Here is a 15,794-nt window from a genome sequence, read left to right on the forward strand (position 1 = left end):
AGTAACTAATAAACTATTTTCAACTTGGCAACTTCTAGAAAATATTCTCAGCCCCAATACTAATAATAAATGTACAGAATATAAAAAATACTCTATAAATAAATCACCTTGAGCCTGGGCCACTGGAATAGGTGAAACCAACACTGGAAAGAGAACAGACACAGACAACATTATGCAGACATAAAAAATATGTAGTCTATTAATAGAAACAGCATTTTGTTGATGCATTAAGCTTCATTTATTTGTATTCGCAAAATCTAAACTACTGTCTGACATAGAAAAGTTGCTATTATATTGCATTATTATACAAAACAATGAAATATTTAACAAATATAATTAATTTTTGTAATTATTATTATATTTTAGTTCCTATTATTTATAATACATTTAAATTTTAAATTGAATATGAAATTTGAATTTAAAATGTGTGACTGCCTCATCGTATCTGCAGATAAACATTTTGATTGCAGATGAACCACTTTATTTCCCACTACTAATGAAGACACATAGAGAAGAATTACTCAGAGCATCACCAGGAGAGGACTATGAGTAGGAGATTAATGCTGGTTTTTTACCTGTTGCAGTTTCTTTTTGAATTATGCATATTATTAATTATATTAAAATATCTGCATATAGTAAAAGCATAAAAACTAATGTAAAGGGAATCATACTTGCAAGAACTTTATTGACATTAAAATATATTTAACCTATGCTGAGACATTCGCTTCATTTTGTTAGAGGGTTTTTATTGTTTGTGTCTATATGTTATTATTGTATAGTACAAATACAATACAATATAATGTATCTTAAATTTTTTTTTTTTAAAGTCCATGAAATATTTTTATGTCACTTTCATGTGTTTTATCGTCAAATTCTTTACATCAGCCTGGAGAATTCTGGGTAACTAAATGCTCCCGAATAGCTGCTTTTACTGTGCTGCTGCTGCCATCTGCTGGCTGCTGAAGGCTGCTTCAAATAGAATCAAAAGTCAATAAATGTTTATTTTTACAGTAAAATAATATAGTTTGTATAAAACTATTTTCTGATATTTTTTCCTTGGAAGAAGTGTGTGGTGTTCCTCACTGCAGACACTTAACAAAAATTCTTCCCAATTGTATAGACTGGGTTAGTACACTATCATTTGTACAACCTTGATTTAGATACAAGCTTTATTTACACACCCTGTTACATTCCCACTGTGGCTAGGCCTCAGGGAAGTGCAGGAACAATAACAGTTTAGTTGTTGCCGCTGTTTGGACCAAAAATTATATTAGGACCAGAGGTTAGAATGGTTATTAATTTTAATGATCAAATCAATGATTAAGAAACAGAATGACATGACGCAAAACAACAGTTTAAGGGTGACAGGGACTAGAACATGTGGGAAATTCCAGTGTTAAAGCAGGAGACAAGAGATACTATTACACAAGATAACAATATAACAGTAGCAGGGGTTTAGTACACGCATGCATACTATTTTATTATTAATATATTTGCCACAAGTACATTATTCTACAAAAAATATATAAAATTGTAAAAATGCTGATATTGACATAGGCACAAGAGTTTTCTCAGTGTATTATTTGTACTTTATATAATGCATTATTTCAACCTTCATTACATACATGTTAACTTACACCTCATGAGGAGGTTTGCAGACTTTAGCTAAACTAATCCATTCAGAACAATGTTTCTAAAATGCAGAGAAAATAACAGGATGACATTAAAATGACAAATCATTATTATTTTAAAATCCACACAAAGCTTTAAAGAACAAGCAATAATGAAATGATTTGATAGTAAATGCATCGTCTTTTTATAGATGAACTTCCTCCATTGTTCACTCCTCTATGACTGCATTCTCGATTCTGTCTTCATCAGTGTGAGCTGGTAAAATAATTCACAATGTCATTGGTCATTTCAAACTTTATTCCAGAAGAGCAAAAAAGCAATAAAACTGCATTTAATCTCATCCTAAACACAAGGGGGTTTAAAGGGGGATTGTTTTAATGTTTATGAATGAGTGAAGTGATGAGTGACAGTGATTCAGGAAAAGATGTGTTAGAAAAATTCAGGCATCTTCAGTAACTGCAAAATGTAGCTTAGAGTTTCTATATCAATTTTTAGAACCAATTTATTAAATGTTACCTCTTCATATTAAACCCTAAATGATTATCTAATGGGCTGTTACTATGATGGATTTAAGTGAAATGATTTCTACTTTTTCTAAAGTAAAAATGTTTTTCTTGCACTCATCAAAGTGACTCATTATGTGAAATGTAGAGATACTGAAAGAGTTCTTACCTCGAGCTCTGTAACATTTGACCAGCAGAATGATGGTGATCAGCAGATATGGAGATGCCGTCACTACACTACTGATCAGCATGAGCTCTGAGAATGGAGCTTCTACATGTGATGGACCTGATACAGAATACAATAATAATTATAATAACATTTTATTCATGCTGAACTGAACATGTTTAGCTCGAACTGCATAAAATGTATTTCTCACGTCTGACTGAGATCCAGCTTCTCAGTGACTCTCCTCTCTCTGGGTGTTTACAGTGGTAGAAACCTTCATCTGACTTTGAGACTTTATGGATGATCATCTCTCCTGTAGTCTGGTTCTGGACGACTGATCCATCTTTATAGAAATCAGCTCGGAGGTTTGAGGGATTTGTGTTACGATATAAACAGTGTAGAGTCAGAGGATGTCCCTCAGTCACAGGATGAATAGAACTCTCCAGGATCACATCATCATCTATAACACATTTACAATATGCATATATATATATATATATATATATATATATATATATATATATATATAAAGCTACAATTAAACTGTATAAATTTGAATCTGTATTAAAAATATTAGATGCATTGGAACTGGTATCCTGCTCATTCTATGTTAAATACCAAACAGCTCTGAAACAAACATCTGATTTGCAGCTTAAGCTTTTAAAATGATTAAAATGACCAGTGTCATTTTTTTGGTATTGTTGCAGGTGTTCAAGTATTCAAGCAGGTGTTTTAGACTTCTAGTTCTTGTACATAATTCAGAAAACATTTCAAACAAATATTCATATTAGGAAATACAGAACAGAAATTACAGGTAATGTATATATAGGTAAAAACAATAGGTATGTTTCTTTTTGCCCAGTTCTCCCAGTTGGAAACTTTTGGTGCTCTGAATATTCAGTAATGAAATAGTTATTTTTCTCTTTAACAGTAAACACACTACATGAAGACTCACCATGAACTGTGATGTTGACAGGATTACTGTTTTCTCCAGATTCAGACTCACACCAGTAAACTCCAGTGTAGGATGTGGAGAGGAAGCTGATGTTACATGTAGATCCTGTAACTGATCCCCACTGTGAACAATCTAACACTCCTTCACTGTCTGTGTATCGTCTCACTGTCCATCCAGTAGAGTTACTCTGGTCCTCACAGCTCAGTGAGAGAGAGTCACGAGTAAAGTGTTGAGTTCTGCTGGGACTGATGATCAGAGACACTGGAGGAGATTCACCTTAAACACAGAAATAGATTTATGTAAATAAGAAAAAGTGCAATATGTAATACAAATATGAAACTAGTATGTGTTTTCAGAATGTCCATTAACCTGGCTATCAAAGCCACAGTCTGCAACATCAGTCATAACACAGGAATGATTAATGTGGGATAATTTATAATCATATAAGATGCAAACTAATAAAATAGTTCCAGTTTTGATTTAATTTAAGAACACGGAAAAATCATGCAAATACTTTAAGAGCACAAAAAATCAGCAGAGAGAAGACAACACATAGCATATTATACGGTATTATGGTAAAATGTGGAAGATGATCAGATGATAGGACATTACATCAGACCAGAACATTTTCTCATCACTCATGGTCACTCAGGGTCACCATCATAACAGTACACGGCTTTAAACACTAATGTCACAAATATATTCATATTGATATAGCAGTAATCTGATCTTATATTCATTTTTATTGAATTTAATGTACTGAAGCAGCTGTACAGAGATAAACAGGTTCTAGGATTTGAATTCATTTGTTAGTGCCAATAAGTTTAGTGCAAATAAGTTTATCCCTAATGGGAGAGGAACCAGACTCAAAACAGAACCCATCCTCATCTGCATGGCACCAACTGTGCATCCATTACATTTGAATTCTACACTTCCAAATGTTGTTTTTTCCTCACCAGAGATCCATAGAGGCTGTGGATTGCTGTACAGTGTATGAAAGGCTGGTTCTCCTCTCTCTCCTCTACACACATAAACTCCTGTGTGATGAAGAGCAGAAGGACTGAGTGTGTAGGAGCCTCCAGATCCTCTGCTGCTGTCTGAGAGAAGCTCCACATACATGACATATTCAGTATTTTTTATTTGAGTTAATCCGTCTCTGTAGGGAACAACTGTGTACCAGCTGAATGTCCAGTCTGTAGAGGAGTCTGTAACCTCACAGCTTAGAGTCACTGAGTCTCCTTCAGTCAGCCAGTTCTGTGGAGATACACTCAGTACTGATGGTCTCTCTGTTACACAGAATAAAATGTATTAATTTGTATATTGATTAAATATACATGAATAGAATCTAACTCCTGTACACTACTGGACACAGGGTTGAGTGACCTGTCTTTAAACCTGCTGCATAAAGATGTATATAGTAAAGTTCTGATTTCCATGATGATTGTGTCATTATATCATTGATATTGAATCGTTCTTACAAACAATTACATTAATATATACAGTATATATTCTCTTTATTACTGGGCTCTCACACTCTCTACATGAGCTGTTAGTAAGGAACATGACATATTAGAAAAAAAACACAGACTGAGCTGCTAGTATAGAAAATAAAAAAGCCCAATCAGAATCCTGAATTTAACAGTTATCTGTTGTGTACTTGTGGTTATTTTTGAATGCATTGACCAATACATTTTTTTTATTACTTTATACAAAATATTCTATACAGTATTTCGATTATTTTGATTTGTTTTAGTATATTTTGTTGTTTATTTGATAGTATGTATATCTCTTATCATTAGAAGATAGTCAATAGGGAACACAGTAACAACTTGCTAACAAATTAATGGTACTAACAGTTTTTCGGAACGTAACTCGTTCCTAAATTGGGGAGCCTTCTGTATTCATAAGAGATTAGGAATGTGTTTATTTGTCTTGTCTTTATGGGTTATTTTTATTTATTTATTTATTGTTTAATCATTTTTAATATCTGTATTTTTTCCAACTTAGTTTTTAAACATTATAGAATAACATGGAAGTGCAATAATTATGACCTATTTATATTTATTCAATTTCTAACTTCAAACTGGTTCAGAACAAAGGATTAAAAACAAATCTTAAAAAAGTACCTTTTGCTGAAATCTTGACAGGATCACTGAACTTTGTGTAGTAGTAATAATTATTGTAGATTCTCCTGCGTGCATTACACTGGTACACTTTTTCTCCTGCATAATCAACTATCACTTTACATGAGTTTGCTTGTTCACAGTACTGAAGCTGTATTTGCAGATTGTCTTTGTACCAAAGAAACTCCCATCCAGTCATCTCGTGCAGCTCACAGCTCAGAGTGATGGTGTCTCCAGCATAGATAGAGTTCAGAGGATCCACTTTCTCAGTCAGTTTTGGTTTCACTGTTGAAATTATGATGAGGGTTTAGATTTGGTGAGGGACTTATTTACTTCCGTTTTCCTGGTGCGCACCTCTGGGTTGGCGCCCATATTGGCCTAAGCAATTCCAGTATATCAGACATCTCTCTACTATTTAAAACTTCCATCCTTATGCCCTTGTATACCAGATTATCTGTTCGGCTCCTGTGTCCCAGAGATTTATTCTGTCATTCTGCCTGACGTCTCTCAGTTTTTGACCACTTTGGCCTTACACATTTTTTTAATTACACTCAACCTGCACTGCCTAGTTTGCTGTTTCTTGAACCTCTGACTGTTTCTATCGTATCTGGTTTCTGCCTGCTGTTATTGCCCTGTTTTCCCTAGTGTGAAATTACGGAGTGTATTTTTAGACTGTGTTTTGACTGCTCTATATCTATAATTGCTCTGTTTGCCATTGGGTGGAATTATAGACTTTTTTGTTTTGCCTGCTCTTTATTGCCCCATTTTGCAGGATCTGGATTTGACTTTGCTCTAACTGACTCTGACCCTGGTTACCTATATTGCCCCTCTACCCGATCATTAAATACTTTATTTTATCATGTGCCTGAATTTTCCATTTGGGTTCAATCTGCCTGACAGGGCTAACATAATTTAGCCAACTATGGACCCAGCTTCCCAACATTTGCAGGATCACCTCACGTCCCTGAGCCAGAACTCTGCTTCTCAAGAGAAACAGCTCCAGGAACTGACCACAACCCTCAAAGTGCTGCTGGGGACCCACTTGACCATACCCCTGCATGTTACCATCTCTGAATGGCACCAGAAATGGATGTCATTTCTGGTAATTCCACCGCCTAATACCCTTGTTATGCTTGGCTTTCCCTATATCCTATATTTCCCTAACATAAGACCCACCGGGCCTGGACCAATGGCTGAGTCTTAGATTCTCTCAAACTCACTACCTCACTGCATCACTACCCGCACCTGGCAGTCCATCATGACTTGGAGGCTATCTTCAAGCAAAGCCAGGCCTTCTCTCTGCCGCCACACCAGCTCTACAACTGTGCCATCAACCTGCTGCCCCCTTCACTTTGCCGGATGCCTATACCATCTGTCAGGGCCCATGCAGGAAGGCATGCCCCAGTACATTTGTGAATGCATCCAACCATTTGTTAAGGCCATTTTATTCCCAGCTGGACAAAAAAAAACACCCTTTACCCATGTGCTGCCTTCTACCACCGCATTAGCCAAGAGCAGAAGAACCTAATAGGGGAGCATGAGCTCTTAGTGATCAAGTTGGCCCTCAAAGAGTGGCACCACTGGCTGGAGGGCTCGAAGATTCCTTTTTATATTATGAAGAGATCTCCGTATTGTTGGGCAATCTAACTTCTTCCTGTCCCACCACCTGAAATCTATTAAACTGACAACCAGATGCTTTCTCTCGGCTGTACTCCCGAGGAGAAGAAGACCCCTTACCCAAGCACATATTCTGCTCCTCCGTTACTCATTTTGGAAATTGAAAGAAAGGTCCTGCATGCCAGATTGGGCCAGCCAGTTACAGAGGGTTGTCCATGGCAAAAACTCTATGTACCTGACCAGCTGTGGTTCCAGTTGCTTCAGTGGTGTCACAGCTCTCCCCTGTTTTGCCATTCTGTTACTCCTTGCACTTTGTCTTTGCTAAAGAACCATTTCATGATTTCATTAAGGCTTACGATTTCATCAGCCTTAAGGGCCACCCTGCAGGTCTACTCCATCCCAGATCCCAGACGGCCCTGGTCCCATATTGCGTTGGATTTTTGCCTTCTTTCTAACACAACGATTTTTACAGTCATTGACTGATGGCACACTTCATCCCTTTTGCCAAGCTGTCATCAGCCAAGAACATGGCCCAGCTCCTACTCCAACATGTCTTCCATCTACATGACCTTTCACAAAATTATCTCATACCGATGTGCCCAGTTCAAAGCAACCCTCTATAGAGAGTTTTGTCAGCTTCTGGGGATCCTTATCCTTTGGGCTTCCACCCTCAAATCAAAGGCCAGGTGGAAAGGCTTAACAGGGAAGTGGAAAATGAAGGTGCTTCGGACTGGGCCTCTAAACTATTTTGGATGAAGTATGCCAACTCTCTATCAACTGCTGCTTCAGGACATACTCTCTTCAAGTCACCTATGGCTACCAGCCTCTCCTGTTGTTCTACCAGGAAGTACAAGCATTCATCCTGTCCATTCATCAACATGGTTGGAGGAAGGAACAGGTCACTCTCCTTAAATCCTCCAACAGTTATGCCCACTGGGTGAAATGCAGTTGCCATTCCGTGCCTCACTATCAGGTAGGCCAGAAGGTCTGGCTGTCCACCAGAGACCTACCACTCAAAGCTCTATGCAGGAAACTTGCCTTGTGATTCATGGGCCCTTGTGATTCATGGGGCCTTGTGATTCATGGGGCCTTTTACTATATCGTTTATACTTTATATCTTTTACTATACCTCATTGTAGTCTGACTCAAGCTCCCCAATGTTCTCCAGATCCACCCAACTATCCATCTTTCCCATCTCAAAACCTGTGACTGTTTCTTTCTAACTCAGATTATCTGTATTGCCCCTCTACCCAATCACTCACCAGGAAGACTTTTTTTTACCATCTGCCTGCGTTTTGCATTTAGGTCCCATCTGCCTGACACAGACAACTTGAAGCATCAACCATACAAGTCCCTCAAATAAGCTGCTACTATAGAAACAATTATATATTAGAATTGTCAAAGCTGATGTAAGAAAAAAGTAATCAATACCATTTGACTAATCAGAATCCAGAATTGAAGAATTAAAGTTATGTAATATGTAGTACTGAACTATGATATTCTATTCTGCACTTTTTATAAGATATTAGAAATGTATTTATTCATCTAGTCACCATCATTAATTATCATTAGTATGACCACTTTCTTTTTATTTACAGTAAAACCCCGTTGGACGAGCATAATTTGATCATGAAAATTTTCCCATAAGAATGAATGTAAAAGCGATTTTACATCCAATACGACATCGATCCGTTCTGAGACCTCATTCGATTGCTTATTTCTGCAATAAAAAAGTATTTGTAGCCTATATTAACAAACATATACACTGCAAATTACTGTATTGACAAAGAAATACATTATTAATAAGATAATAAAATACTGTAATAAAAATAAAGATAAATTAATAAAAATACAGTACTGTACGGTAAACATAATTTAACACTTACCCATGTGGTATTGGTTGATTGCGAGTGTGAGATGGTGGTGGATGGTGAGAGAGGAAGAAAGATTTTTTGGAAGGAGAATCTCCTTCTCTTGACCTTCACAAGTTTTCGCTGCACTAAACAACGAGAGCGACCGAGCGACACGAAATCAACTAAGGGACTGATGCTGCCCTCGGCAGAAAGCGGGGAACCGGCAGCGTGGGTTTGCTCGTGCCTTTGAAATTTGCTTGCAAAATAGGGTACAATTTTGCGAGCAAGGTCGCTCGTATCTTCGTTTGCTCGTACAATAGGGTTTTACTGTATTTCAAGATTATTAAAAGATTTTGTGAATAACATGAAACTGCAAAAATTAAAAACACCCACCAGGCCCTAATTTGAACCTTTAAGAAAAAAGAAATAAAAATCATGACAGACCTCTTGCTGTTATTGTAACAGGATCACTGTACTCTGTGTGGTAGACTGTGCCTGCCCAAGAGTTGTGCCTGTGAGCTGAACACTGATACACTGTTTCTCCTTCATTATTGTCTGTCATGCCGTGTGTGTTGGTAGCTACAGGGTGGTAATCTTTGTACCACTGAAACTCCCATCCATTCGACTGCAGCTCACAGATCAGAGTGATGGTGTCTCCAGTGTAGATGGACCTGGGAGGATTCACACTCACAGTCGGTTTCGGTTTTGCTGTTTGAATTAAATGATGGTGAGAGCAATGTTTTTTACTTTACAACAGTAGATTTATACTAACGTGACAGTTTCATTAAAAATATCTAACATGTTATTCTATACATTTGTTAATTTGTTAATAATTTGAATGATTTCTAAGTAACTTGTATTAAAAAACGTTTCTAGATAGCAAAATACACATGATTGGATTGAAGTGAAAAAACACTGTGCTTGCTGATTTTAGTGTTATTTCTTCGTAGATGTAAATGATGCTGGTAATCATGGCATCTTTTTAAATACTACGATTAATAATTGGTAGTATTTTTTTCCATCAGTAGATCAGGTCATAAACTTGATCATTTATAATTCTTGTGAAAACATTTAACACCTCAATTCCAAAACAGATAGGAGGCTGTGTACAATTTACATAAAAACAGAATGCAATGATTTGCAAATCTCATGAACCCATATTTTATTCACAAAAGAATACAGAATTCTACTTCCTTGTTAGTGCCACTTACTTTTCTAGCTTTTAGTTTTCTCTTTCCCAACTTTTTTTCAGATGTGTTGCTGCAAAATTACTTTTTTTTCTTAAAATTGTACAGGTTAAACATTTGATATGTATTCTTTATTACTTTGTAAATAAAATATGGGATTTTGAGATTTGGAAATGATTTTTTGTAAATAATTATTGACATTTTTCAGTGTTTCAACTGGAGTTGGGGTTATACATAGGTGAAAATCTATTCTGAACAATCCTCAGTTACTGACAGCTCAAAATCCAAAACCTCAGAACTAAAATAAATTTACAGACTCACCCGAGACAGTCAGTACAACAGCATCACTTATGTTTGAAAACTCTCCACTGCAGGTGTAAAAACCAGAGTTTTTAACAAACCACAGAATGAGGTTCTGCTCCGTGTGTAATGTGCCTTCGTAATTATAGAGTCTGTTATTATCTTTATACCAGCTGTATGAGCTCTGAGTGTCTCCTCCTCCTTGTATATCACATCTAAGTGCAACAGTCTCTTCAATGAATGCATGTCTATCAGGCTTTATGGATACAACTGCTTTCATAATCCCTGTAAAACATGTTTAAAAAAAGTGTTAAAATAAAAATACTAAATAAGTTAATTTGACATACATTTCATCAATACTATTTTTTTTCAAAATAAGTACATACAGAATATGAAATTATTTGTGTATCACATGTTTTTTTGTGAGGTGTATTGAATGGAACTGAGTGTTTTTATTATTTTGTATGTATTTTCTATTTTATTTTGCTCTTATGCTGATGTCATTTTGCACTTTTGTTTTCCCTTGTTGTGGTTTTGTTATTGTGTGTGTTTGTGTGTGAGCAGGTATATTGATTTGACAATACTGTGGTTTGCTTCCTCTCCAGGTGTAGGGGTGACCAGTTCCTCTCTGCTTGGTGGTGGTTTCCTTCAATGTGCAGTGTCCAACAGGTGGTGGTGTTGTGTTGTATAAGTGTTTGCTGTGGATAGGAGATCAATAGCGCGAGGTCCCCATCCCTGGAGTTTGAGCAGGCTTTGGTGTTGGTATATATGTTGTTTTTATGGGATTTTAATGGCTATTAATAAAGTGTTGTTAATTAACTTCTGTCCTGATTCAGCTGTAGTCGAACCTGGGATCCTTAAATTTCTTTATAAAGGGTGATCCCGGTAGATGAGCCCTGTCTCCCTTAGTCGGTTTCCAATAGTAAGGTTCCTAAATCCATTGTTTTAAATCCTACTAGTAATTCTCTATTTGCTCTAAATTTCCCAATCTTTGGGAACAAGTTTGACCTTCTGGATCCACACATACATGACTTTTTTTTACACACCCACACACAAATGTGAAATAGTCATCAATGGAAATGTTTTTTATTCTTATTTTTCTCTTTAATTCAAGCATTCATTTTAAATAATTAGTACTGACAGAGATTATGCTCCTTTGCACTAAACACAGCATGCAAGCTCATGGAAAGTGAGCACTGCCAAGCTCACTGATGTCCCTGAACTGGCAGCCACTCACTCAGAGCTACACACTGAGGCCAACCTTGACCTCTCCACCTTCCAATCAGTAACCCAACACCTGCCTCTGCTGTCATGAGAACTTAATGATTTTAGTCAATTATAATACACTGTGTGACAGCCTGACCATCAGTTTTACTCTGTTGCTTTACAATGATTTATCTTCGTAATATTCCAGCCGAGCTTCCTATTTATTATATTGTTATATCTGGTCTGTAAAATACAAACAAGGTTGAATTGAAGGGAAGGTTGATGAGACTTGTTCTTCCCATAATCTGAGAACAATTGCATCATATTCTGTTTACTGACTATTTAAACTAGACTGTGCATTCTATATCCATAAAAATCTCACTTAGTTTATATTAAAACACTCACAAGATGCTGTTTATATTGTAGGAAGATGCTAAAGCGTCTTCTTTTTACATGGAAATATTTTCTTGCCCAACAAATGTAAATAAAAGTGAAGTGGGCAAAAAGGCAATAATGAACATTTTTGACTCAGAGGATAATGAAGACAGTAGAGTCAGAGCATGTGCAGAAAAATACTTTTTTCTGATACCTGCTCATATTATTGTCAAAAATAGTGGCATTATTTAATATGTTAAATGCTAAATTGTAGTCATATAGTTTTTACAGGTACACTGATATTACTATTGTCCATGACATATTACTCTTACAGAGTAATCAAATATGGTAATTAAAATAATGTAAATGTAGTAACTTAAAGTAACTGAGAAAAGTTCCATACTGGAAAATAGAATAGTCAACATTTACACTAACATGTTTACACTGAACACAACCTACTTTTATTTCTGTTCTTACAGCTGTAGTAGGTATCCTGTCTTAATAGAGAGGGTCTACTGTATGATGTGCTCATTCTGTTGGTTGAGTTTGTATAAAAAGGAGTGACTGGCTAATCTTATCAAGCTAATATGTTTACTGAGGTAATATAGTCAATTAAAAATAGTTCAGAAAGTGTAGGCTGCCTTAGTGTATGTTATCATTCATTTATTCATGTTTGTTTGCTAGTAAAAAAAAACTATTATAAAACCATAGAGTGTATATTATAAAAGCTTCACAAGTGTCTTGAAAAGTACATGTGCTCAAGAGGCTTCACAGTCATGTTCAAAATAGTGAGTTATCTTATAAATCACAGTCTTTTATTAAGAACACCAAATCAAATAATTAATAAAATCATATTTAAAATGGGGATTTTTTTAGGGAAGCTATCAAGGTCAACTGAAATATATATATATATATATATATATATATAGATAGATAGATAGATAGATAGATAGATAGATAGATAGATAGATAGATAGATAGATAGATAGATAGATAGATAGATAGATAGATAGATAGATAGATAGATAGATAGATAGATAGCAAGCATTGATGCATGTTTTAAGTATTTTAATATCTAATTAAAGATTTATGGTAAAACATGTGCAACCATTATTTATCTTGCCTAAAAGTACTTGATATATTAGTAACAAACTGGCAAATTTTACACAACTGACTAAGACACAATACAAATAATTTTTACAGTATGTGTAGTATATTAAGAATAATTTATAAATATATCACCTTTAGCATAAGTCACTTGTATACATGACACCAACACTGAAAAGGGAACAGAAACAGAGAACATGATGTAAAGAAAATAATTCAGCTCATTAATAATAACAGCAAATTTATAGATATATTAGTCATTTATATTAAAAAAAACATCATTCGTTGGAAATACAAAAATCACTATTATACTTATTCATTTAGCTTAATTATACAAAAGAGAGAAATATGTAGCAATTATTATTAAAGTGTAATCATCTTATCACTGGGAAATAAAACAAACTATTACACTGTAACACTGAGCAACTTTATACCCCACCGCTCACTGTACTTAAGACAACAAAATAACATTTATTCACAATCATGGGGAATGGAATAAGCTCTATTCTGTCTCTCTGACTGATTAAGTGATAAAGCAATGTTGTATGTTAAATTGTCAACACTTTGTTTTTTTTTACACCTCAGAAAGAAAGAGAGGATGGATGTATCTGAGATCTTTAACTTTAATTTGATCGTTTAGAAACTTTGCAGAAGTTTGCATCTGAAAATTGGCTGATCCACATATTAAGAAATATATACAGCAACTGTTTAGGCAAAAAATTTTATGTGCTTTCCTTTTCTGTGATAATGATAATCTGACATTCTAATTCAGGAGTTCCATTTAGTGCGCTCTGCAAGTAATCTTATTTTACCTCCTATTGTCATCATTATTACAGAAGAAAGGACAACAGCATGGTTTATTATCAGACTACCTCCCTGCTCGTCCTGCTCACCCTGATCTCTGTTGCATAGACTTCTGGCCTAATTGGAATGTTAAAGTTACAGAAAATAGTATCTCATTCATAGAGCAGGGCCCAAGAAATCATCAGAAAAATTATAGTCAATGTTCCAGTGATTTTCCAGCTTTTTCAAATATTGATGTGGTCACAGCCAAGTTTTTATTGCACTTAGATGTTGAAAAAGATTTGATCTGGTACAATACAAATAGATGCTGATGAACATGAGATATGACCACAATTCAGTCTGTTTATTTATTTATTTATTTATTTATTTATTTATTTATTTATGGAATGCAACACTCAAAAGAGTATCATCAACTGGGTGGCACTGAAGTAGATCCGGTGCCATTATGTCCTTGGCCTGATAATTTGATTGAAGCACAACAATGACAGTGCTGGATGGATAAAGGGCACATGGTACCATAAATTAACAACAGGAAAGTTGGTATTTCTACCAACATCAAATTCTAAATTACTCACAAAGTGGCAAAGACCATTTGAGATCACATGGCAAATCGGTCTATGAGGTTAGGTGAACAGACGGTTTAAGCTATTAAAATATAGAACCACAACCCGCAAACCATAAAGAGAGGGATTACTTATGTCCTTGGCAATGGTGGTTTCTGAGAGGAACCACCAATTCTGGGACCAGTATATTAAATGCGCCCAATTTGCCAAAGTCGCCTGTGGAGACCACCTCTCAATTAATATATATGGTTCAGGATGAACTTAAGACATGGGTGTACTTGAGGAGTCTCCCAGCATAACAAAACCAATAAAGTGTGCAAATGCGTGGATGGGTCATGGTCACTTGCGTCATAGGCAGGTGTGTCCTCAAATTGATAATATGACAGCAATTGCAGCCTAGCCTGGAACCAAAAGGATGTGATACAGTTACTGGCTTGCCATCACAGGTATGTTACTAATTTTTGGATATTTCTAACCTGATGATTGATCTCACTAAAAAAGGGAGCCTGAGATCTAGGCTAGGGGTCACAGTCATGCCAGCAGTCTTTCACCAAGGTAAAAGCTACTTCTGTGTGGGCCACTGTAAGATTCCCTTGACTTCTTTTTGTTTTGCAGACCAACGATTAAACAGGGGCCTGGGAGCCATGTTGACCCAGACATTGAAGGGGAAGGAACACCCTATGCTGTATATTATTAAGAAAATGTAGGTGAGATAAAGCAGGTACAGCATGATTGAAAAGAAACGCTTCGCCATCAAATCAGTCAGCCTTATGCTTTGATACATACTGGAGAGATGGGTCCTCTGTTTTAACAATGCCTCACCCCAGTGGCTCCAGCAGATGCTAACACATGGATCAGTCATTGATATCTAGCCCTTCAGCCTTTAAAGTACAAGGTGGTCCACAGAAGGCTGTGAATGATTTCTTCTTGCATCAGGCATTTGAGTTGGCTACAGTCTGAATAGGTCTCTGGAATGTGTTGGGTAGTAAGATCATGTGTATCAGGATCTGGTTGGTGAAATTCTAAGCCATAGAAAGCAAGAGTTTAGGATCACAGAACTGTGCATCTTCTTCTTCTTCTTCTTCTTCTTCTTTCAGCTGCTCCCATTAGGGGTCGCCACAGCGGATCATCCTTCTCCATACCACCCTGTCCTCTATATCTGCCTCTTTCACACCAACTACCTGCATGTCTTCCCTCACCACATCCATGAACCTCCTCCTTGGCCTTCCTCTTTTCCTCCTACCTGGTGGCTCCATCTTCAGCATTCTTCTACCAATATAATTCATGTCCCTTCTCTGCACATGTCCAAACCATCTCAATCTCGCCTCCCTCACCTTGTCACCAAAACATCCTACATGTGCTGTCCCTCTAATAAACTCATTTCTAATCTTGTCCATCCTCGT

The 15,794-nt window shown here is 36.2% G+C and overlaps 2 protein-coding genes across 3 annotated transcripts in view; both read right to left on the bottom strand.

The window, feature by feature from the left end:
- Nucleotides 1-1,347: 1,347 nt before the first annotated feature.
- LOC124387364 lies at nucleotides 1,348-10,406 on the bottom strand. The gene is made up of 8 exons (XM_046851683.1): nucleotides 10,358-10,406; nucleotides 9,294-9,520; nucleotides 5,383-5,664; nucleotides 4,213-4,542; nucleotides 3,257-3,532; nucleotides 2,513-2,761; nucleotides 2,305-2,421; nucleotides 1,348-1,887 (listed from the first exon to the last, which is right to left on the bottom strand). Exons 2-8 carry the CDS (start codon nucleotides 9,409-9,411, stop codon nucleotides 1,841-1,843), a joined length of 1,419 nt encoding a protein of 472 aa, XP_046707639.1. The 5' UTR covers nucleotides 9,412-9,520; nucleotides 10,358-10,406; the 3' UTR covers nucleotides 1,348-1,840.
- Nucleotides 10,407-13,061: 2,655 nt separating this feature from the next.
- LOC124387366 (Fc receptor-like protein 5) overlaps nucleotides 13,062-15,794 on the bottom strand; it is a 35,406-nt gene continuing 32,673 nt past the window's right edge. For both annotated transcript variants that reach the window (XM_046851684.1, XM_046851685.1), the window contains one exon: nucleotides 13,062-13,195. The gene's annotated coding sequence lies outside the window, so the exon portion shown is untranslated. The remainder of the gene's footprint in view (nucleotides 13,196-15,794) is intronic.

Source organism: Silurus meridionalis, chromosome 6 (assembly GCF_014805685.1).
Source record: "Silurus meridionalis isolate SWU-2019-XX chromosome 6, ASM1480568v1, whole genome shotgun sequence".
Taxonomy (NCBI): Eukaryota; Metazoa; Chordata; class Actinopteri; order Siluriformes; family Siluridae; genus Silurus; species Silurus meridionalis.